Source organism: Leucopleurus acutus, assembly GCF_964270905.1.
Source record: "Leucopleurus acutus genome assembly, chromosome: 4".
NCBI classification, from domain to species: domain Eukaryota; kingdom Metazoa; phylum Chordata; class Mammalia; order Artiodactyla; family Delphinidae; genus Leucopleurus; species Leucopleurus acutus.
In genome coordinates this window covers 3,955,697-3,979,853 of record NC_139146.1, presented here as the reverse complement: position 1 = coordinate 3,979,853, position 24,157 = coordinate 3,955,697, and the positions used below count along the sequence as shown (strand labels likewise).

Below are 24,157 nucleotides of genomic sequence, written 5' to 3'. Positions count from 1 at the left end.
GCCACAAAGGCGAGGCCTGGAGACCCGGCCCCGGCTCCAGAGGCACTGGGAGTCGGCCTGTCTGTGCGGTGGTATCAAGGCCTCATGAATAAATCAACGTTAACGCAGCATTCTGTTTGGGTGAGGGCCTCGGAGGAGTGGTGAAAGACGGCCACGCCGCAGTCTGAAATTGGAGCCGTAAAACATCCCGTGCAAAGCCGGTGGAGGGGCTGCTGGGGGACCTGGCCGGGTCACAGCGAGCTCGTGGAGGGGTGCTGGGGTCCCCGGGAAGCCCCGAGCCCAGCCTGGTTCCTGGGACCTGACACACTAAGGTCAAGGGAAGCCCATCAGCGTGGGGCGTCCAGCACTGAACCAGTGAGTGTGTCGGCCGTCAGGCAGCGCTGGGGTCCATGAGCCCCGGGCGCCACTGTGAGGCAGGTGGCCCCGAGCCTGCCTTACTGGGCGCCTCCGGAGGCCAAAGCTTGGGACGGAGTTTGGTTCCAGCGTGAAGCATGCTTCGCCGCCCTCTGGCTCCACGCTGGCGTGTTCCACTGGGACGCACAGGGCGAAGGGCGCCTCTTCTCCCAGCCAGGCCCCCAGAGGCCTCGGGGGGGCTGCGCTCTGGAGTCACGGCAGCCTCGCTCTGTGCGCCTCCCCTGCGAAATGGGGACAAAGGGGTTCCCAGCAACCAGGGCTCCTGGGAGGGTTAAATGAGCTAACGTCTGTAAAGTGCTTAGCGCGGGGCCAGGACAGCGTAAACCCATGTGATTTTAACGCTCGTGATGATAAAGAGGTTTTCGTGGCTCAGGCACGCGAGAACACGCGCTGCTGCCCGTGTGCTGTGGACCCTGTGGGCTGGCAGGTAGTCAAAAGCCACGCCTGCTTCCCGGGGAGGCTAGGCAGCTGCGTCAGGAAGCAGCGGCTTCAGGGGAGCACGTGTGCCTCTGCAGACGACTGCACTTCAGCTGCCAGTGTGGACGCCGTAGGGGCCAGGACCCTACGCTGGGGACCGTGCATCTTTTATGTCTCCCCTAGGGAGCAGGGGCCCTGGCCACCAGTGGGCGGGGGAATGGGTTCAAGGCCATGGCTCCTGTGCGCAGTTCTCTTTCTTGCCTCCAACTTCCGCTTTTGCTTCTTAGATCCCGGGCAGTGTCTGGTCCCCACGTGCTGGGGACACCTGGGCAGGGCCTTCCCGTCATGCGGAGGGACCCCATCATTGCTGTTGTTCCCCGATGGGCGTTTGTGATGGGCCTCGGTCTCCAACACGGTGCCGGCTGGACAGCAGGCTCGAGCGCGGCCACAGGCCCGGCCATGTCTCAGGGGCCCTCCAGGTGGGCACGTCCTGAGGTCCTCGGGGTGGGGGAAGGTGGGAGGCTTGCATAGTCGCAAACCGTTTATTTTTGTTTGCAGCTAGTTGGTCCGTCTCTCAAGCCTCTCTCTTTATTACACTATTTTATTCAAAAATAACAAGAAGTCGGGCTTCCCTGGTGGCGCGGTGGTTGAGAGTCCACCTGCCAATGCAGAGGACGCAGGTTCGTGCCCCGGTCCGGGAAGATCCCACATGCCGCGGAGCGGCTGGGCCCGTGAACCATGGCCGCTGAGCCTGCGCGTCTGGAGCCTGTGTTCCGCAACGGGAGAGGCCAAGGCAGTGAGAGGCCCGCGTACCGCAAAAATAAAATAAAATAAAATAAAATATAAAAAGAACAAGAAGTTACAGGAATAGTGCAGAGAGCCAGGTATTCTCCACCCAGCTTCCTCCAATGACGTTACTTTATGTACCCACTGTCGGAACCAGGAAAGTGACGTCAAGCCTCTCTTGCAGGGAATCCTGCATTTGGGTTAAAGCTGGTGCTCAGGTCCAGGCTGCCCTGTCTGCCTTGTTTGGTCAACATCCTCTAAGTGCATCTACGTCATTCCCCCTGGAAGGGAGAGGAACCAGCGCCCTCCCACCCCAGACCCTCATCAGAAATCCTCCTCTGCCCTCCCCAAGCCACCAAAATGCCGTCCCCGGGTTGCTTCATTGTCTTGGCCAAAGCTTCCGGAACTAGGGGCCTTGCGTCGGGTCATCTTCCTTCTGCATCTACAGAGAGCAGCGGTCTCGCCTTCCCAGGACCTCCCAGATCCTCCCAGGTCGTCCCCTGCTCCTGGAAGCACCAACTGCTCCCACCCGCCTCTCCTAAGCCTGTTGGTGGGCGTGGGGGGAGGTGGCACCACCAGCGAGACGGATCGCGGTCCAGCTCAGGACTTGCTGGGTGGCCTCTGACTTCTGTGCCTGCAGCTGGGCTGCTGCCAGGCCCCCAGGACCCAAGACAGAATGGCCGGACGAGGTCACAGCTCTGTGGGAAGAAAGGGATCCTGTTTGGGGTCGGGCGACTCAGAGCGCGGCGAGGCATCACCGAGGTCACCTTGCCTGTGCTCACGCTAGTTGTTGAGGAGGGAAGGGACAGTCAGTGCCCTGCCCCACCTTGGTTGAGTCAGCGGGGTGCCAGGCCCCCCACACATGTTATCACACTACATCATCACAGCCACCTGGAGACGGAGACGTGTGGCCTTTATCCTCCAGTGTTGCTGACGGGCAGGTGACACTAGAACAGGGAGGGACGCCACACGGCACTGAGGATTCGCACGTGGGCTGGGCTGGGCCCGGTCCAAGGCTGTGCACCTTCCCCTGCAATGAGCCTCACGCTGGCGCTGGGCTGCAGGGCAGAGCAGATAGGGGATGGGGCCCAGCCCTCAAAACATCATGCTTGAGCTCACACCTTCTGCTGGAAAATCAGATGTAATCAAATCAGCAACCTAGTCTGGAGACATCCTGGAAGGCTTCCTGGAGGAGGTGGCAGCTACACTGGCCCAGGAGGTGGAAAGATGCAGGGCTCTGGGCCAGGGGAGAAAGGAGGATGGGCACAGAGGTGGTCAGATGAGCCTATGGTGGTGAGTAGGTAGGTCTGACCATTCATTGATTTATTTACTTAACAAGCTTCTCCCTGAGTATTTCATTGTACACAATAGCACCTCACCTACACTGCTGCACACAGGATTTCTCATAAACATCACTAAACAAGTACTGCCCGAACCACCAGCTGCAGAATGGTATTTCACAGAGAGAGCCCATGCCGACTCTAGTCCCTACCCCACCCCTGAATCTAGCGCTTACTGTAACCCTATTTGTACCCACACTTTAAACGCAACCCTAACTCTATCCTTAACCCTAAACCTCACACTAACTCTAACTTTAGTCCTAACTCTAATCCTAGACCCCACCCCTAGCTCACCATGGACCCACCACGCTCATTTCATCTCTGCTTCAGCTCTGGGAGCCGGCAGCATCGTCCCTGTGTCACAGATCAGGACGCTGAGCCCCTGAGAGGTTAAGCCTGGGAGTACACGGCTCGTACACTGTGGGCCCAGGATTCAGACAAGACCCTTCGGGCTTCAGGAGCATGGTCGGCCCCTTGCGAAGTCCTCCAGGCTCTGCAGAGGAGCCTGGAGCCAGGGGTGGGGGGCCTGGGCACTGACTCAGGAGGAAGGGTCTGGCAGGTAGGGGGAGCCAGGCTCTCTGCTCTGCAGAAGATTCTTCTGGTGGAACGTGTCTGGTGACGTCACCAGCTTTGACAAGTACTTTCTTGGCCCACTGGGAGTGAGAACCTCCAGGGAGGCTCCCGGAGCGTGTGGGGATCCCCCCCAGCTTGGAATATCAAGGAGGGCTTCGAGGAGCAGGGGGAGAGGGTGGGTGAGGCTCCTGGGGTGGCGGCACTGAGCCAGGTGGGTTGGCGGCCGTTACCAGCAGCCCTGGTGTCTGCCGGGTGGCTCTGGGATTGACCGAGGCCTGACTTTGGAGAACCAGCGCCTGCTGCGCAACTTTCTGGGCCTAAGGGATTCCCTTAGGAGTCCTCTGCAGAGGATGCATCTGGGGTGAAGGCGCCCAGTGCTGAGCCTGGCAGCCTTCCCGGGGGCGTGGGCTGTCCATCCAGCTTGTGGGTCAGCAGGAAGCCCCCTCCTCTTTTGCTTGGGCTGGGGAGAACTCCGCAGGGGGCGGTTCTAGAAAGAGCCATGGTCTTGGCCTCAGGCCGACCTGTCTGGTCCCAGCTCTGCTGTCTCTCAAGTGCACCTCTGGGATGGCCACTGCCCTCCTCCCACCTCAGCTTCTAATCTGGGATGTGGGAACGACGATGCCCATTTACAGGGCTGTTGAGGGAACCAAATGATGGGAAAATGTGCATCGTTCTCTCCTGGGCCCCTGTGTGCAAGCCCTTGGGGAAGAGCCCTGTGCTTCTGCAGGGGCAGGGGTCCGTGCCCTCCCCTGCGTCGTGATTCGTAGCCATGTCTGCGTGGCGGAGGGGGGGGCCCTCCCTCAGTTTTTCGTCACCTGGTCCAGCACCTCGCTGCCCCTGAGGGAGCAGGGCTGCTCCAGGGCCCAGGCAGGCTGCTCATTTAGGAAGGGGTTTCTCAGTGGTCTTCACTGGGGGAGCGGAAGCAGACAGTTATTGAGCGCCAACTGCATGCTTTCATCGGGGTCTAGTCTTTGTCTGCCACGTGTGCCAGCAGCACCGGCATGAAAATGGGCATCGTTCTCATGTTTTGAGGTCAGGAGGGAGAAGGACTGTGGCCAGACATGACGGCCTCGTTCATCAGAGGTGACAGGCACAGGAGTGGCCCTGCGGCCCATAGTGACACACACACACACACACACACACACACACGCACACCTATGCACGACAGGCATGCACACCCCTGATGTGTGCAGATGGAAGAGGTGATAGGCCGATGGTTCCAAGGGTTGCAGATAGTAAAAGGTCCCCGGTGAAAACCTCCGCCCCTCCTGCCACCCCTCCCCCTCCAAAGGCCACCACGTTAAAAAGTTTCTGATATTCCCTTCCAGCGTGTCATCATGCATCTTCAAGCAGAAATGAATATCGATCCCTATTCCCCACCCCACTTTTTTAATTGAGGTAACATTCAAGTAACGTAAAAGCCACCATTTTAACCGTTTTGAAGTGTACAATTCAGTGGCTTTGCCTCTCCTGTTTTTAACACAAAAGTGACACTGTGCTGTTCCCCGCCCCCTCCCCGCCTCCTCTCGCTGAGCTCACCATCCTGGGGCCATTTCTGCCTTGTCCGTGGGGCATCTTTGCTCTTGGACGGCTGCACGGTGTTCCCATGGGCAGCTGTGCCCTGGCGAGCGGGCGGGGCCTGTGGTTGGATCTGCACGGTGTTTCTGGTCTCCAGCCGTTATAAACAGTATCGCGGGCCATAACTTTGGACATCCCTCAGTTCATGGGCACAAGGACATCTACAGAAGAGCTCCCTGGAGTGGAATTGCCGGGCCACGGGGTAGATGGGCTGTGATTCTGTTGGCTGTTGGGTCCCAGGGGCCTGGAAAGAGACTCCACTGTGAGCGAGTTCGGTTCCTGCCCCCCCTGCCTCCGGCTCTTTCCCTTGTCCTGGTCCAGCCTTTCCCTCCCTGGACTGGCATCCTTCTAAGTGCAGGTAGTGAGGACACCGGGGCCAGCCGGCGCTTGTCTGGTAGGACGTCTTCATCCTCAAGACGTGGGCCCAGGAGCAGCTCTGCTGTTGGGCGAGGAATCTGCGGAGTCCTGCGCCATCCCCCAGGGCAGAGTAGGACACTGGGCTCAGAGAGGCCAAGGGACATGGTGACACGAGGCGGGCCTCAGGCTCTGACAGCGGGTACGTAAGGCAGGGAGGTGCCCACGGGCCTCACACCGGGCCAGCCAGCAAGCTGCCACCCCCAGACGTGCCCTGGCTGGGCCAAGGCTGCAGCCCCTTCTCCAGGAGGGACTTTGCGCAGGAGGGCGGTCACCCGACGGCCACCAATTGTAGATCAGCCTCCTTGCCCAACGCAGGGTGGGCAGATGCAGGTCTCTCATGAAGCCGGTCCAGTTCCCAATTCACTGTGAACATTTGCGTGATTTCTCTTTTCAGTCAACGATATGAAAATCTCCCCTCCTGGGTTTTGGTCATCAGCCCGTTCCCCTGGGATGGTGCTTTACAGTTTTCTTTTCTTTTTTTTTTTTGTAAATAACTTTTATTTTTAAAAATAGGAATCTAGTGAAGTGGTTACCTGATTATGACCAGGTGTGAGTCTTCTTTATTTAGTCTTTTTTTTCAGTTCTATGTGTACATGTATCTATTCTTTTTCAAATGCTTTTCCCATTTAGGTTGTTACATAATATTGAGCAGAGTCCCGTGTGCTCTACAGTAGGTCCTTGTTGGTTATCCATTTTAAATATAGCAGTGCGTACATGTCAGTCCCAAACTCCCTAACTATCCCTCCCTCCCACCCTTCCCCCGGTAACCATAAGTTCGTTTTCTAAATCTGTGAGTTTGTTTCTGTTTTGTAAATAAGTTCACTTGTATAATTTCTTTTAGATTCCGCATATAAGCAATATCATATTATACTTCTCTTTCTCTGTCTGACTTACTTCACTTAGTATGACAATCTCTAGGTCCATCCATGTTGCTGCAAATGGCATTACTGCACTCTTTTTCATGGCTGAGTAGTATTCCATTGTATAGATGTGCCACATCTTTATCCATTCCTCTGCTGATGGACATTTAGGTTGCTTCCATTGCCTTGGCTACTGTAAACGAGCGCTTTACAGTTTTTACAGTCCTTCGATATCTGTCCGTTCTCCGATGCACCGTCACCTTTCAACGAGGTTAGGGTGGATAGAGCAGGGACTTTTGTTCCCATTTCTTAGATGAATAAACTGAGACTCAAGGGAACAGAGAATCTGCCCAACCGGTGGGGCATGACCAGCAATGGGACAGATGAAACAAGCCGGGTCCTTCTTTATCGTGAGGGTCCCCCTCCTGGGGCCCAGGAAGACTCCCACGGCCTCTCTGAGACTCTCATCTTCTTTGGAACAGGGTGTAAGATGCCATGGCTGGATCAGGCCTCCACAAAGGCTCCCCTGGGGGCGGGGGGTATGCCTTTAGCTTACAGCTCGGTACAGAAAGCATCCCTTTGTGTGTGGGTGTGATCCGCAGTCCCCCCATAATACCATATGTAAAGATCCCCACGTGTGGTTGGCCTCCCACACTTTCTATACGTGAACACATCTTTACAGAGAGTGAAAAACATACCTACACCTGGGCAGTGCTCTTCCGAGCGTCCCGGAAGCGCACGTGCAGAGGCAACGTCATTATCGATGGGCCCTGGGTCCTTGGCCACTTTCTTCTCTGTGGATCTTCATGCCTGGCATGTTGAGAGATTAGACTGTTTGCTGAATGAATACTCGAAGTCACCATAAAAAAATCTTATTTTCTGTCGTCTTTTTTGATCTCTGTTTTCTCTTCCTAATGTTTGATTCCTGATTTGTTGTACTTGTTTCCACATCCAAGGCCCACCACGTATTGATACAAGTTGTTATGATCTCGGGGTCATTGTTTTATCTCTCTGTTCCTCAGTTTGTTCATCTGTGTAATGGAATAGTTGGTGCATGTAAGGTGTGGAGTGGGTGGTGTATAAGCATTTGCTGTCATCACTGGAGGTTTCGGTGAAAGACCCTGACCTCCTTCCCACCCTCAGCATCTCTCCTATAGGGAGCAGTGCATCACAAGTACAGAGAGCCAGGAGTGGGCTTCTGCCAGAGGACGTATCTACCAGGTGACCCTGGGCTGGATACTTCCCCTTTCTGGCCTCGGTCCTCAGGTGGGCTCCTAAACCCACAAGATGGTTCCAAGATGATGGAATGTCATACACATTCCAGAGTCAATTTCCACACCTGGGCAAGTGGACAGGTGGGGTGGGCGTGGGGAAAGGCCACACCAGGAGATGGTCTTGGCTTTTTGGAGCCAGTTTTCAACTGATTAATTCACTCAACAGCGGGAGGGAGATAGTGCAGAGGGGCAGAGAAGTGCTCTACATACAGGTACCAGCATATGCAAAGGCCCTGGGGTGACTGAAAGTCATGGCAGTGAGTGCATGCCTGAGGGTAGAGTGTGTTTTCCTGCCAGGTCAGCAGCGTGAGAATGGAGAAGGCAGGGCCCTCTTGAGTGATATGAAGAGACCCAGCTTCTCATGTCGGTGAGCAGATGGGGATCCAGGCCTGGGGAGGTGAGGACCTGCCAGTGCAGCCTGTCAAATATTAAAGCACAGATTCTGAGTCAGCAGGTGTGGGGTGGGGCTCACCCAGATTCTGCACTTCTAGAATCTCCTGGGGAGCCAGTGTGGCTGGTGCAGACCCCACCGTGAGTAGCGAGGCCCCAGCCTAGTCCACCCCATGGCTGGCTCTGTCTGCTTGGCCTGGAGGACATCAGGGATGCAGGGGGGCCTCCTGGGGCCTCACGGGCCAACTCTAAGTTGTCCCTTTTTCTGACGGGAAGTTGATTGCAGAGTTCACAATTAGCCCTGAGTTCTTGCTGCCCTCCCTCTCTCTCTTTTTTTTTTTTTGCAACGTGCTTATTGATTGACAGGAGAATTGAACCTGAGTGTTTGTTATTGTTTTCTGATTATTCTTGACCTCTTGGAAGGCCCGCAAGTGTAAGGAGGCTTGAAAGTCTGTTCCTATTGGCTGCTCAGAGGCTCAGGGCCCGAAGCTGGAGGTGACCTGCATGTTTCTCATTCTGAGATGGGCACGTCTTGGGTGGCAGCGCTGAGCGCTCCTAATGGCAAACTTGGTGAAGATGAAGCTCGGTGAAACCCATGCCAGTGCCGGGGTTAGACCAGCTCGCAGCTCAGCGCTCTGCCCCTCAAAGAGCCAGTGCCTCGAGCCATCACCGCCTTGCTGACTCCGACCCAGATGGGTACCGACCGAGAGGAAGAGGCTCCAGCAGCTTTCCATCAGTGGTGATGTTCTTGTAAATCCAACCCCAGGATTCCGGAAATAACTGACCTGGAAACGTGCCGGGGGACCGCTCAGGGGGCGGGGCCTTAGCCCCGGCGTCTGTGTTGTGATTTCTGGTATAAGCTCGTGTGCATAGACATCCCCCTCCCAGCAGCCTCATGAGGTCCTACGTGAATCAGCTCCATGTCACAGATGAGGAAACCGGGGCTCAGAGGGTTTAACTGACTGGTCAGGGTGGTCCAGCTGCACTGCCCCCTCCTCATTTTATTCTCGTGCATCTGAGAAGCGGTGGCAGGAGCGCCAGCGAGACCTGATGGAGAAAATATAAATAAAACCTGATGGAGAAAATATAAATATACCGTAAGCCCCTTTCAGGCGCTTTGAGACACAGGCCCGGCGCCCTGTGGCAAGGTGAATATAACGGGCTCACCGGACAGAAGAGAGACGAGCGCATTGAATGACTCACTGTTGGGTTTGGAATTGAACTGTGGAGTGGTGGTGGTGATGGAGCTGGGGGTCTCTCCATGAGCTGATCATGGATGCCAGGGTTTCCTTTCCTTCTTAGAGAGAGAGCCCTTGGCCACCCACAGTGAGGGAGCAGGCTGGCACGGGCCCTGGATTAACGTGAGGGGCAGTGGGTGCGCGGCTGGGCTCTGGACCGGGATCTCTGGGGACCAGCGTCTGTGCCCACTGAGCCCCTTTCTCTCTCTGAACCTCACTCTCCCCACTTCTAGAGTGAGGCACTGGAGGAAACTGGCCCAGGTTCCCATGGGCTCTGGTGTTTAATCTGATGCCCATGTGGGCCTCCTTCCAGCCCCTGACTTGACCTGCCCTCCTTGCTGCCCTGACTAGGGATACAGGGCTCAGCAGGCTTGGTAGAACTGGGCGTCCAGTAGACACGCTCTCTCCAGGGCATGGGGAGGGCTGGAGGGGCTGAACTTGGGAACATCAGAGGAGCGGGAAGCTGCCTGGGGACCGGCTACGTTGCTCACGGGGTCCCTTGCATCGTGAAAACCTAGGGCCCCCGTTCAAGCTTTTTAAGAATTTCAAGACGTGACAGCAGAGAATTAAACCAAGCGCGGGGCCTCCTGAGCGCAGGCCCGGACATCTGCACAGGTCGGTGCCTGCCCTCCGGCCCGGCTGCCGGGGACACTCTCCCTGGGTGAGGGGGTTGGGGGATCTCACGCCCACCAGGCCTCCTGAGCTTCCTGCCCTGAGGGTCGGGCTGGGCATTGCTGTGAGCGAGCCTCAGGGCTCAAGAACAGGGCGTGCTCTGCACCCTCGGGTGGTGTCTGCTGGGGTCAGAAGAGGGGTGGTTCAGGCAGACGGGCTCTGGAGGGAACGCAGACATCGGGGTAGTGGGGTCGGCTGTGGCCTGGCCTGAAGGACAGATTCTGGTTCCTCTCGTCATCAGCTTCTGTCCGGGGATATTCATTCCTTTACTCATTCATTCACTCACTCAACAAACCGTGGTGAACTTTTGCTCTGAGCTAAGCTCCGGGAATTTCGGGGGGATCAAAGGGCCACTAACCCTAGCCTCTGCCTTCACAGAGTTTCCGGCCCAGCGGCCTCAGGAACAGGCAGGTTTGGGGAAAGTCCAGAGAGGTTGGCTCCTCCGGGGTCACGGCTTGGTCTCTCGGGGCGGAGGGCTGCCGGCTGGACCTTGGTGAGGGCGCAGCCAGGGGCGTCTCTGCGTCCCACGCTGGGAAGGCGGACATCACGGAGAAGCCGGGGGATGGAAACAGAGCCAGTGAAAGCCCTGGATTGGCCACAAGAGGCCCTGGTTCTGTCGTGTACGATGTCAGATGAGCGAGTTGTCAGCTCTGTGACTCGGTTTCCTCATCAGTAAAATGGGAACAATAGCAGCGACCCCTCCCTGGGGGGCCGAGTGGGGATCCGATGATAAGCGCGCTGAGCTGGCACCGCGTAAGCCCCCAGCACTCCCAGCATGAGCCTGTCCCCCCCCAGGGCCCAGAGGACCGGAAGGCAGAAAGCAGGACACGGGGGTGATGCGGGATAGTGTGGTGATAGGGGTGCTGTGGCCTGTCCTCCCGCGGGCAGGGGCAGCTCACAATCCTTGTCTTCTCCTTGGATTTCCTACCGTCCTGAGACTCCAGTGGGCTCAGGCGGCCCCTCGGGCGGGGAGGAGACCCTTGGCAACGGCCCGAACACAGAAGCCCCAACTCACATTCCGGATTTTTCTCCCGCCCAGATCAAAGCGCCCCAGAGCTGCAATAACACACCAGCTGCTGGAAAAATAGCTCCTGGGATATTTCATTTCCAAACCCACTAGCTGAGGGCCCCAGAAGGCATGTCATACATTTTAGTTCTTTGAAACGACGTTGAATAGATGGAACGTGGGTTTAGCCTGGCAGTTGAGCTCTGAAGTCCCATAGTTTCCGCGTCCAGGAAGCAGCCATCCCGCTCGTCTGCTTCCTGGGTGAGTCAGTTTTGGCGCAGTACTTAAGCTTTCTCTGCTGTAGTTGCTTCATCTGTCAAATGGGGACCATAACACGGTGGCCCCATAGGATTGCCGGGGGTAGAGTTGATGTGGGTGAACCGCGTGCCCTGGTGCCCACATGTCGGTGACAAAGCTGGCATGGGCGAGTGTTAACAAGGTGTGTGTGGGTCCCTTCCCAGGTGCTGCTGACAACTTTATCCCCATCCTCCCAGGGGATGCTGGGTATTATTTCCTCACTGTAGATCCAGAAACCGAGGTGCCTGGAGCTTGAAGGTTCTGCCCCCAAAGCAGAGGGGTCCTTCCCGCTGCCAACTGCAGAGTCAGGGGTGCCGGCTGCGGCTGCCCTGCTCTCTCTATCCCCCAGGCTCACCAGCTGGGCAGCTCCTTGCGTCAGCCCCGAGCAGGCACGACTCGGGTCCTGGTCTCGGGACCCCAGACTCTCCTCAGGCTTAGCAGGTCAGGGTGGTGCTAGGAGAGCGAGTCCGTCCCCCTGCACGAAGAGGGATGGTGCCCTCTTGACAGAAGAGGGTGGCTTGTGAATGGATGCCCAGGGCATCGCCTCTGCCTGGCTTCGTTGCCTTATTTATCGTCACTTTGGGAAACGCCACCTCCTGTTTCTTCCCGTGAGCGGTTTGAGCGCTCATGATACAGCAGGCGCTATGCCCAGTGCTGGGGCATAAAACAAGACACAGTCCCCTCCCTAAAGGGCTCATTACCCAGTGTTGGTAACAGACCCCGTGAGCTGTGCTGGGGCAGCGGGAAGCGCAGGGTCTGAAGGATTTTGGAGGGGACATTGAATCCAGGGGAGGGGCCTGGGGGACTTCCTGGAGGCGGTGTCAATTGGCCTGAGATCTGAAAGCTGAGTAGCATTTAACCAAGGCATTAGAGGTGGTGGGGGGAAGAGGGTCTCAAGATGAGAAACAGCTTGTGCAAAGGCCAGGAATGGCTGGAGCTTAGGATGAAGGGGGTGGGCATGAGTGGGGAATGTCACCCAGAAGGGAGTGGGAGGGGGAACCCCTTGGTGATCATCCACAGTGGCAGAACTAGTCCACACGGGCAGAAGTTACCGGGAGACTGGGCTCAGCCCATGCAGGGCCCCGGGCACCATGGTAGGGGCTGAGCCCCCCACCCCTCCAGGCGTGCGAGCAGAGCCCAGATGGCACGTGCTCGAGAAGGCAGCGGGGGTGAGGATTTCACCCTGGATGGGGCCAGATTAAACAGACTTTGAGGTCCCTTCCAGCTGTCATACTCCCGCTTCTTGAAATCCCCTCTGGGAACAGCAAGAGTATAAAATATAAATCAATAGGTTAAAAATACGCTTGTCTCCTGCGCGTCCAGGGCCTGTCATTCTGCTGCCTTCCCCCAATCTTCAGAGGATTCCTGCTTGACTAGGGCAGCCCGAGAGCGCGGCAGGAGAAAATAGCTTTGTTCCCCAGCAAGGCAGGCTGATCGCGCCTCCAGTGACGAGACCTCTGGTTCTTTTTTTTTTTTTTTTTTTAATCATCACTGCCTCTAAAACGCACACTGGCCTGTTTCACTTGACATCCCTTCCTTATATCTTCCCTGCTTTAATCACCAGGGAAAGAAAGACCAGCTAAACTGCTGCAGCGGCTTCGACCCCAAAGACGGAGAGCAGAGAAAGTCCTGCTCGTGAGAAGGAACCAAACTTGGGGATGGCCAGTGGGGTGACCCTAAATTATCCAGGCCAGTGGCACCGCTGGGACCCAGGGGCTGTTCCCACTTTACCTCCCGGGGTTCCCATGGCAACGGGAATGCTGGGAGCAGCTAATAGGGTCTGGCAGTGAGTGAAATGAAATGTGATGTCCAGGAAAATGCAGTGGCTCCTGAAGTCATGGGGGAGGGGGCTCTTTTGCTGCCCGGCAGGTGAATGAAGCCTCGTTTCCTTGTGATCGTTACATGTTTGAGGGGAGGGTTTTGGGGTGCTCTTACACACGTTGATTTTCATTTTTATAAACAGTTGCATTTCCTGCACGGGTATGAAATGAAGATATCTTGTTAAGTAGGGCCCAGTGTGTGCGGTGAATAGTTCAGCACCAGTAAAAAGTGTGTGTGCCGTCGATGATTTATGGGCCCCTCCAGCCGTCCCAGCTGTCCTCGCCCACCTTCCCAGCCCACCGTCGCTGGCTCTGTCATCAGCCGCCTCTCCGGGGAACGTAATGACACCGTGTACTTCCAGGGATGCCCTTGTCTTGCGTGCTGGCCAGCTTCTGGTCATTCTCGAAGGCGCTGGTGGGGACTCAGCCCCTCTTTGGAAGCCTTGCCCCATGCGTTCTGTGCCCACCAGGACCACCACCTCAGCATCCCTTGGACCACAGTTTGAGATCGTCCAGGCCCGAGCTGGAGTGATTCCTGCCGAGTGGCAGCTACGGGGATGTTCCCCAAATCATTCTGCGGAGCAGAAACCAGCGCCGGATCTGAGTGCTCTGGGGCAAGGTGGCCGGGACTCCGGGGTCAACTAGAGAGGCCCGGGCAGCTGACACTGGAGACACCCCAAATCCTGGGTGGGGGAAGTGTTATATTATATCCCCCGTTCAGAACCTTGAAATCCACTGATTTCTGCATTTGTCTTTGTTGCCGCCACAGGTGATCTTAATCCTGACGAAGTATTACCATGCAGACATGGGGAAGGTTCTGGAAAGTTCTCTGTGGCGGTAAGTCAGCCCGAGGGTGGGCCTTTTCTCCTCCCATACCTGCGCGTCTCCCAGGCCGGGGTCTGAGATCCGAAGGCCCGGCTGGAGCAGCCCCCATTGGCTGGCGGCCTCTCGACTTTTCTTTGGCTAGAAAACGCATACAGAAGTTGAAACTAATAAAGTGTTTCGTCAGTGACACAGACAGGGCTGGAGAACAGACAGCCATTCAGAAGGCTTCTTTGCTTTCTTTCCTTTCTGTCTGTGTTCTTCTCCCCTCGCTGTTTTTCCTCCCCCGGGGGAAGGGGGTTTGCATTGTGAATTCAGGTCAGTGCGCAATCTCCTCTGCTTCTGCTCTGAGCTTCCGACACGGCTCCTGGAGTCCCCCAAACACACCGATTATCCTCACCGTCCGGGTGTCTTTCTTTCTTCCTGGCTCAGCCCAGAGAGCTTGGTAAATAAATAACGCCCCTGGCCAACGACGGGTACTCTCTCTTTATATGTGAAATGTGAATTCAGCCCCAGAATTAGGCAGCCTCTTTGATGTTTTAAATGAGGTGGGAGAGAAGGAGGCCTTGAGAAGCTATTTGGGTTATGATTATTTGTATTTACATCTGCTCACCCAGGAAGGGGAAGGAAGTTTCCCAGCATCTTGGGCTGTGGTTTCAAAGCTTCTCTCGGGCAAGGATGCTGTGTCCGCCGGGCCCCGTGCGCCATTCCCATGTTGTCTGGGTGTTGAACCGTGTTGCTTTCCAAGATGTGTTTCTTGAGTAATAATTAATTGGTTTTTAAATTTGAAATCCATTAAAAACGCCGAGAGCTGCTGATCAGGACTCCTGATTCACGTGCAACCGCCTTGAGTTGATTTATTTTTGACTTTTGGCTTTACTTTCAGTGAAGGCGCGCCATGATTCATTGTTGGTTCTTACTGAGGGAATTCCGTAATGCTTTGGCCAGTTGCCGAAATGACCCTTGAGCTGGGTGCTTTCTTTGCTAGATGAGGAACCGTGTTGCCTTGGACCAGCCGGCTTGGTCGCCCCTGGACCCGCCGGCTTGGTCGCCCTGGTGCGGATGTGGGGTCTGGGGAGCCGTGTGTTTTCCTTCCCTTTTCCAACAGAAGCACCTTTCCTAGCCTGCCCCTCTCAGCTGTGGATTTGCCTCCCAAACTCACCAGCCTGCTTTCCAATTCCATCGCCGGCCTCAGGACAAGCAGTCTGCGACAGATGTTTTCCTGCTGCGACCCCCCCGACTTCTTTATGTGTTGGTACTGTTCTGATCTCGTGCCTTGAAGCAACTCGCCCACCAAGGAGGTTGCTTTCAAAAATGCCCCTCCAGGGTCCGATAAGGCCGTTCATTGTTTGGGAGGAGAGCGGGAAGTGGTGAGAGCATTAAAGTTCCAGTGACATCTCATCGGCTGCCCTTTGAAGATGCACATTTGAGGATTGGTTTCAGGGCCAGTGTCCGTGGGAAGGGCCGGCCCCTGGAGGGCTCCCTCCTGCCAGGTGGATGGTCCAAGGACAGGTCCCCTTGGCTGCAAAGTGGAGAGAGGCACTTGTCTTCTCTTCCTCCAAGCGGAATTCCTCGACTAACGAACGCATTCCCCAACTCCTGCCTGTCTGTCAGCCCAGATCTTCATGAACGTTCGCTAATCCACCCTGAGTGTGGGTACCAGCTTCCCTCTGCTCTCGCAGCGTCTCAGCACCGCTGGGGACGGAGAAAGTGAGGTTATCGGAAATGTTGCTTCGGGTAGTCAAGGGGCCTTCCTGGGGTAACGTGTGCTGATTCAGACAGAGTTGCTGGGTGTAGTTAAAATTTGCTGCGAGTCCTAGTCGGGGTAGCATGGCGGGCGGAACAGACCTTGGCCAGCCCCACAGCATGGGGACCAGGCCTCCAGACTCAGAAATCTTCAGAAGCAGGTAGGGAAACCAGGATGTTAACGACCAGGGTTCTTGGCCTCCTTAATCAATAGAAATTGATCAGAGGCCAGACAAGAAATTCAGGCAAGGCTTTACTGGGGCCCCTGCTGCAGCAGGGGGCGGTGAGAACAAACAACAGGTTCCTTTGCTCATTCCCTGAGGGCGGGAGCTGGTTTCTTATATGGGGTGAGGGGAGGGCCAGGTCCCGGAGAAGGGGCCGCTTAAGTGGTTTGACCACCCCTTCCGTGGGGTTGAGTGCAGGGGGGCAGGGGGCATGCTCAGGACCCCGCTTTTGCTCCCCACACCCTGTTTTTGCTGCCGGCTCTTCAGAAGTGGCAGTTGGGTTTTTTGTCTGTTTGTATCCGTGTTGTCCATAGTTTGCCCCAACTGCACGGGCGCTCGCAGTTATTTTTAGTCGCTTGTAGTTTCTTTGTATTTTGTTGCTCCAGGAGATGTTTGTCCAGGTGCAAGGGCTGCAGCAAAGGGTCCCAGGTCCCAGCCTGTCTCAAGGAGGCCAAACCACTCACCTCAGAGCTGCTCCACAGGGGCCTCTTTTTCTTCCCGAGAGCCTCAGTCTCCTTGTCTGTAAAATGGGGATAAAATATCCCTGGATGGGAGGTTGTGCAGCTGAAGGAGATTACCTGTGAATCGTCCCCAGGACAGCACACCCTCTAAAGTCAGTTTTAATCCAAAGCAAATTAACAGATGTTAATTTTCCACATTCCTTTCTCATTACTGTCTCTAGACTCAGCCATTTTCTCTCCTTTATTAAAAATACATGCAGAAGCATCAGTCATTTCAAGAAAGTTCACCCACTCCCCGCGCGTGGGGCCCAATTACTTTATTCGTTTATCTCATCCGTCTTATGCTGAGATAGTTGTACAGTGAGACGTAGATAGAATAAAGTTGTGAACCTTCTTTCTTTCGCACGTACAAGATGTTTCCCGTTTTTCCATGTTGTGCCACGGGCTGCGTCATGTCTTATGGCGCCGCACTCGCCCCTTGAATCGATTCATTCTAGTACTTATAGCCCTGCTGCTGCCGTACGCAGTTTCAGCATGGCGCCTTCCTTTCCGTTTTGTTCGCTGGGACGCGTCTTTACTGAGCAGATTTACGGTGGCATGCTCAAGGACCAAATTCTTTTTCAGGAGGAAAGCAACTCTCCACCTGGGGCAGTGCCCTGCCTCCTGGCCGGCTTCAGGCTGACAGCTTTTCTGAAACTTGCTAACCTACCGGCCCAAAGGGACTGCAGTGTCGTTTTCATTCGCATGCCTGTGATTCCTAGCAAGGGTGGGCAGTTTCTGTGTTTAATCGCATGTTCTCTTGTAAGCATCGTCTACTCATGTCCCCTCTATTTTGAGACTTGTGCGAGTTTGTTTGGAAGGGGAAAGAATGGCATCGGTCATTTCTTGGGATGCCACCGCCCTCTGTCTGCCGTTTAGGGTGCACGTGGAGGGAGGTTAAGGGTGTCAGTGCCTGGCAACACGTATTCAATGGGGTTATTAAAGACACACTTATTGAACGCGCACCCAGCCTCCCAAGAATTCTCCCGTGTAATTGCAATAAATACATTTTTAATGACAGGTGTGGTATTTACATTCTGGAAATGGCTCTCCGAAGTCTAAGCTGAATGCATTTTTAATTGTCCTGCATTTCATGGGCCGCTTGTCAGGAGTGTCTCTCCCTGGCTGGCTTCAATGGTCTAGCACTCTGCCCCTTCCTTCTGCGTGGGTGCTGTTCTCTGTTCAGCCTCCGGGCCCCTTTGCATCAGTGCAGGCGCGGGTGGGAGGGAGGGAGCCCCGCACCACTGAGAAAGCTGCTGGTTGGCCTCAGGGGTTGGACGAGAACAGAGCTGGTCCACCTCCCCTCCTGGAGCCTCCTGAGGCGAATGGTAACTAGAGGAGCCGGCTGACCCTGCCCTGGCCTGCATGCCCAGTCTGTGCAAATGTCCTGGGGCTGCTGGGACAAATGACTGAACACTGGGGGCTTACAGCGAGAAGAATTTATTCTCTCACAGTCCTACAGGCCAGAAGTCTGAAATCGAGATGCGGGCAGGGCCGGGCTCCCGCTGGAGGCTCTGGAGAAGGAGCCTTGCTGCCTCTTCCAGCTCCTGGTGGCGCCCCTAGTGGCCGGATCTCTCCCATCTCTGCCTCCATCTTCACCTGGCCTCCCCCCAGCACCCCGTGTGTCTCTCCTCTGTGCGTTCCTTATAAGGACACTTGTCTTTGGATTTGCGACACACCCAGGTAATCCAGGGTGATCTCATCTCCAGATCTCTAACTTAATTGCATCTGCAAAGGCCTCTTTTCCAAATAAGGTCGCACACAGTCTCTGGGGGTTAGGATGAGGACAGATCTTTCTGGTGCTACCGTTCAGCCCAGTACACAGTCCATCGCCAAGCTCCGGGATCACACCTGGATCTATTTGCCTCGATGGCTCCTGCACCTGTCCCTGTCCTCTGTCCCCTCAGCCACACTTCCCTCTGCATCCTCAGGGGATCCCAGCTCACCTCACTGCCTCCACCCCCCAGCCCCTCTCCTTGCAAGGCCTTAGGGACTTGACATGCACACATGCACACACGCCCACGTCCTGTCCTGCTTCCTTGCCCTGGTAGCCCCCGTGGCCAACACCCGTGCATCGCCACCACTCCCCATCCAAGTCCGGGTGGGGGGATTTCAGTGGGCAGAGCCAGGAGCTGCAGCGGCAAGTACAGAAGAACAAGGATGCTCGTGGCACATCTAAAGGCCTCACTTGCAATTTGTATCTCCTCCTGATAGAACTGTAACGATTTTAACATCAGGATAAAGTCTTAGAAATATGAAAATTAAAACGAAATGATCTGTACGTGTCCCCCTGTGTTCCTGCACCCCGTCTTGCGGGAGGACGTCAGAGGTTCTTCCCGTGGTTCAGGGCTCTCTGCTAGGTGCCGAGGGAGTTCAGGCAGAGTGGGTGACGGACAGGAACTGAGGGGGCTCCAGGAGGCCGGCCTTTCAGTGTGAAAACGGGGACCCACTGTTCTTCCATGATTGCCCCTTCCCTCCCTGCGAGGAGCCTTCTTAGACATTTTCCTCCCAATCCCTCATCTGCCCATCACTGTATTTCTGTTTAAGTTCTATGTGGAATATGTGCTTTGTACATGAACGGTAAGAATCTTCACACCCCTCAAGAACCAATTTGTACCCCCTTGGGGGCGATATCGTCCCCAGTTGAAAAATCCATCTCCCAAAGCAGGGCTTCTCCCACTTTCAGGGGCGTGTGAATCGCCTGGGGTCTGGCTGAAATTCAGACTCCGATTCCCAGGTCTGGGCGGGGCCTGACACGCCACGTTTTTAACAAGTTTCAGGTGACACTGAGCTTGCTGGGCTGCTAGGCAAACTCTGAGCAGTGCTGGGCAGTGTTCACGGCTCGCATGACTTGGTCTGGGCAACTGCGGGGCCGGGTTTCAAGAGCCCAGATTGCCGCTGGCCAACGCGGGCTGGGGTCCTGAGAGGCTCATTTTGTGTCTCCGAAGCTGGATCCCAAATGGCCAGTGAGACTCGGCTGCCTCATAAAAGCTCCTAACAAGGTAAACGCAAGCCCTTGAGAGCTGAGCAATGGCCAGTGGGTAGACGGTGGGCCCTTAGCGGGAGGTATGTAAAAGTCACCGAAAAAGCTCTTAAAAACTACCACCGCTCAGGCCCTGCCTTGGAAGATGTGGACGCAGTGTGGGGACGTCTCAGAAGTGCCCCAGGGGAGAACAGCCCCAGGAAGGGCTGGTCCAGAGCAGTGCACCTCAGACTTCCCTGGTCTGCATTTCTGACAGGCTCCTGGATGTGCCCAGGCCGCTGGTCCAGGGACCACGCGTTGAGTAGCCAGGGGCTGGGCTGGCTGGGAGCGAGGCTTAGCATCCTGCCGGCTTCCCAGGGCTCTTGGACTGGCATCCACGTCACATCCCCCGCAGAGACGCTGAGCCCCTGACTCCTATCCCATCCCCCACCCCAACTCCTCCACTCCCCCCCCCCCACCCTTATTCCTCCGTCTCCAGCCACCTGGCCTGCTGGCTGAAACTTGACCGTGCAAGGGCCCGTCCCTTCTGCGGCAGCTGGCACAGCGTACGCTTGGCGCTGACGCTCGGGTACTGCCTCCTTGTGGACATTCATTCTCAGCATAAACCTCGTTTCCTCAGAAAAGCCACCCCACTGCTCAGCGTAAAGCAGTCCCCAGGCATTCCTTATCTCATCGCTCCTTGAGTGTAGGGGTTCCCGTGTATATAGTTTGTCTCTCCGTGCTCCCCACTCCCTCCTCCACCTGCCTGGCAGAGCATACACTGATTGAGGATGGAGACCTGTGGGGTCCACTTGACGGTCTCCCGATGCCTAGAACCTAGATCAGATCTGGCACGGAGGGTGATGTTGGGCGCTGGGTGGATGGATGGACGGATGCATATACAGATGGGTGGACAGATGCAGGGATAGATGTACCGGTAAACATACGACTGAGAGGATGGAGGGATGGATGGACAGATGAGTGAATGGATGGAAGTGTGGAGATGCGGTCCTTGGGAAACACCGCCAGGACCTACAAGACCCTTCGCATCTATGAGGCCCTCCCTGCAGGTGGTGTAGGAGCCAGAAGCAGAGAGTCGGCCCCGATACCGTCAGACAGAACAAGAGGGGCTGGGAGCATCCTGAGCCAGAGAGGAAGTGGACCTCGGCCCACCTTCCCTCTGCTGTGATGCAGCCCCTGGTCCACGGCCCCGTTCACACTGTGCCTGGACGGTGTGAAGGCCGTGCCGGCCCTGCCCTTCTACCCGCACCTGTGACCTTGGGCAGGACCTTCAGCCGGGGCAACCTCGGGAATACCCATGAGGCGGGTCTCAGGTTTTCTCTGAGTGACTTGGTGGAACTCCCACCCTTTTATTGGGGTGGGCGGAGGGCGATTCTCTCCCGCCGTCCTCACTTTAATCATGAAATCTTTAACATGCACAGAAAGCGCGGAATGTGGTGTGCCGGCTTCCCTGGGTACCCACGTGCCAGAGACAGCTACGTGCTCACCCAATAATCCAAGCTTTTCCTCCCTTCCCTGGTCTCCCCTGTGGTTATTGTGGGGTCATCTGATTTGTTTGAGCCAGTGGACGGTAAGCAGGAATAATATGGGTTAAGTCACTGGAGTTTAGGGCTTCAGCTGTTACCGCAGCAGAGACTAGTCTAGCCCAGTACGGGTTCCCTAGCTGTGATAGATGTTAATTCTTTTTTCTTTCCGGGACCTCCAGCTCTTAAAGAAACACACCGCTAGAGATTCTGATGCAGCCCAGCTCTCTCCTCCCTCCTTCCACCTCCCCCATGCCCCACCATCCCCATCCCAGAAGTAACCCTGCCTGGATCGTCCCCACGGGGGCATCATGTGTTAAGTACGCAAGTACGAGTCTGTCCACAATCAATATGTTCTACGGTTTACTGTGTTTTAAAAATTAATGTAAATGGCATCGTGCTGCCTTCAGAAGTGTGACTGATACTCCCGCTGAGTAATTGGTAATTTATCCCTGTAGGCCACGTAAGCTGGTTGAGCTAAGCCTTCCCCTGCTGTGGGAACGCCAGGATTTTTATCCCCCGGATTTAGCTGTTCTCCTCAGGGCTGCAGAGACTATCTGTCCACGTCTCCACCTTCCTTTTGCTCTTCCTTTGTCAATCTGTTTGCAGAGTGATTCCAGCCCCACGTCTCTGGAATCAGCAGACTTTGTATGTCTGCATTCAAGCAGATGTGAGAGCGTAGTTCAATATTATTTTATTTTGCAGTTGCATGATTTTTCATGGAATTGAACATACTGTCCTTTGTTTATTGACTATTCAAGTCTCCTCCTCTGGGACTTAACCTGTTCATATCTCGTGCCCATCTATTGCTTAATTTTTTCTTCAACCTGCCTCTCCACTGTGAATAACACAAGTCCTCTCCAGGACCCTTAATTTTAAGACGGGTGTCCTCCAACTGTGTCCTGAGCTCCTACTATGTGCCATTCATTCTTTCCCAACACCTTCTAAGAATGTTTCCTCCTAAGAATGTTCCTCTATGTCATATTTTTTAATACACGATCCTTAGAAGAGTATTTCTGTAGGCTGGTGTCCTTTTCAGCCGCAGTGACAATGATGCTGTGTAACAAGTCACCCCGAACTCGGTGGCAAACACCGGGAACTTCTCTCCCCCGGGGCAACTGTGATTTGGTTGCCTTAGGCTGGGGTGGCCGGGCAGCTGCACCCGAGCTGCAGGTTGGTGGTCTTGGCTCTGCTACATCTGCATCTGTGCTGGGAGCCCAACTGACTGGCCAAAGGCCATCAGGACCCGTTCTTCCCATGCACAACACGGGAGCAAGAGAGTCAAGCCCTCCCCACCCCCCAAGAACATATAAGGCTTCTGTTCCCTCACATTCGCTAAATTGCATTGGCCAGTGCAAGTCACAGGTCAAACCCAACACCAGTGGGGGAGGGGAGGGGAGTGAAGTGAATGTTTGCTGAATGACAGTCAAAAGTATCACAGGTGGTCATAGGTGTTTCCAGAAAATACATGTTTTGTGGTCATAGAAGTCAGGTAGTAAACTTACTTAGGTGGAAGAAAACCCACCAGGGTCCTTTGCAGTAGGATGTACTGGAGTCTCTAACACACCAATGGGCGTCGTACATCTCCAGGAGAAGGTCGTGTGGCATTTCTCCATCCCAACTGATTCCATGAGCTTTCATTTTTAAAAAAATTTTAGTTTATTTTAAATTTTAATTTAATTTTTATTTGCATCAATCACTTGTTTAAATTTTGTTTTATTTATACACTTTAATTTTTACGTATTATTTTATTTTTGTTCCTCTGAGCATTTCCTGGGGTTGGTTTTCCACAGAACAAGCTCTGGGAAGCTCTGCTGTATAGACTTTATATTCCAGACGAGCTGGCCTTTGAGATTTCCAGACCACTTCTGTTTACATGTAATGTTACTGTGTTTTGATACCATTTCATTTCAAACCAGATTTGGTTCTGCGGTCCTAGGGTCTCTCCCTCTCTCTCCATTTTTTTAACATAGAGAATTGTAGGGTTATGTGTTGAGGATGCAGAGTCTGGGGAATTTGAGCCGTCAAACCACAGCTAGACGATGACCTCTTTTTTCTTTTTAAAGATTTTTTTTTTTTTTTGATGTGGACCATTTTTAAAGTCTTTATTGAATTTGTTCCAACATTGCTTCTGTTTTATGTTTTGGTGTTTTGGCTGCAAGCCATGTGGGATCTTAGCTTCCCGACCAAGGATAGAACCCACACCCCTTGCACTGGAAGGCGGAGTCTTAACCACTGGACCGCCAGGGAAGTCCCCAGACGATGGCCTCTTGACATTCACTGACGTGAAGAAGCTGCAAGGTCCTTCTCTGCGGAGGCGGATGATGGCCTGGGGGTGGGGACGTCTGCCCAGCTGGGCTGTCCTGAGGGTGAGGTGGGCAGAGCCAGGCCGTGTGCAGAGCGTTCCAGAAGCCCATGGGCAGCCTCGGTCATCACAGCCTGTGTCTTAGGGGCCCCGAATGTCTGGGCAAAGAGCTGTTGTGCTGTTAGGGTCCTTACAGGTAGACAGTGCTGAGTGTTCGTGAGGGACTTTAAACAGGGGACAAGCCTTACCCTCTGTGGCCCGGAAGAGCGGGGCTTATTTTAGAGAGAAAGTCTTAGACGGTAGGCCGACGGCAGGTGCTGGGAGTCCTTTGTGGTCTGGGTGGCTGCGTGGTCAGTGTCCCCAGACAGATCCGGTTTCCCTTCTGGCTCTGTGCCTTCCCTCCCCGGGCGTCGTCTATATCATTGAGACTGATGGCACAGACCTCGCGGTGGCCGTGAGCGTGACAACGCGTCCTGCGTGCGCGACGCTTGGCACCTAGGAGGTGTCAGCGGGCCGCTTCCTGCCTCGCCCTCTTCCCCTGAAGTGTCCGGCTGGCTTTCCACCCGCCGTGTTCCGCCCCTGGGCCAGTCTCTCTCTGTGTTTGCTTGAGTATCACCATGGAGATCTGAGTTTGATTTAAACAAGACTCAGAGCAGATAGGAATCGAGGGAGGTGCTGACTTGAAAACTTCCAGGATTTGAGTCTATTCAATAAATAATGCAACTGGAATCAACAGTTGGATGAGGTCAGCCTCCAAGGCCTCGAGGTGCCTGCAGAATACGCCGGGGCAGATCTGGGGGGGGCCGGGAGGTCACAGGAAGTTTGAGGAAATCCCTCAGCATCCCCGACGCCCAGGCCTCTTCTTCCTGCATCTTGACCCCAGCACCTGGTCTTCCTCAGGTCCGGGACCCTCTGTCCCAGCTCCAACGACCCCCGCCGGTCACTGGAACTGGCGACTGGCTTCTCTGCCGA

The 24,157-nt window shown here is 55.0% G+C and overlaps 1 protein-coding gene across 1 annotated transcript in view; it reads left to right on the top strand.

Moving 5' to 3' along the window:
- The window catches only part of SORCS2 (sortilin related VPS10 domain containing receptor 2), a gene marked incomplete at both ends in the record, with an annotated part of 481,188 nt that overhangs the window by 171,688 nt on the left and 285,343 nt on the right, over positions 1 to 24,157 (top strand). Inside the window, one exon of the mRNA XM_082837533.1 lies at positions 13,852 to 13,919. Within this exon, the coding sequence (XP_082693659.1) occupies positions 13,852 to 13,919 (68 nt within the window). The remainder of the gene's footprint in view (positions 1 to 13,851; positions 13,920 to 24,157) is intronic.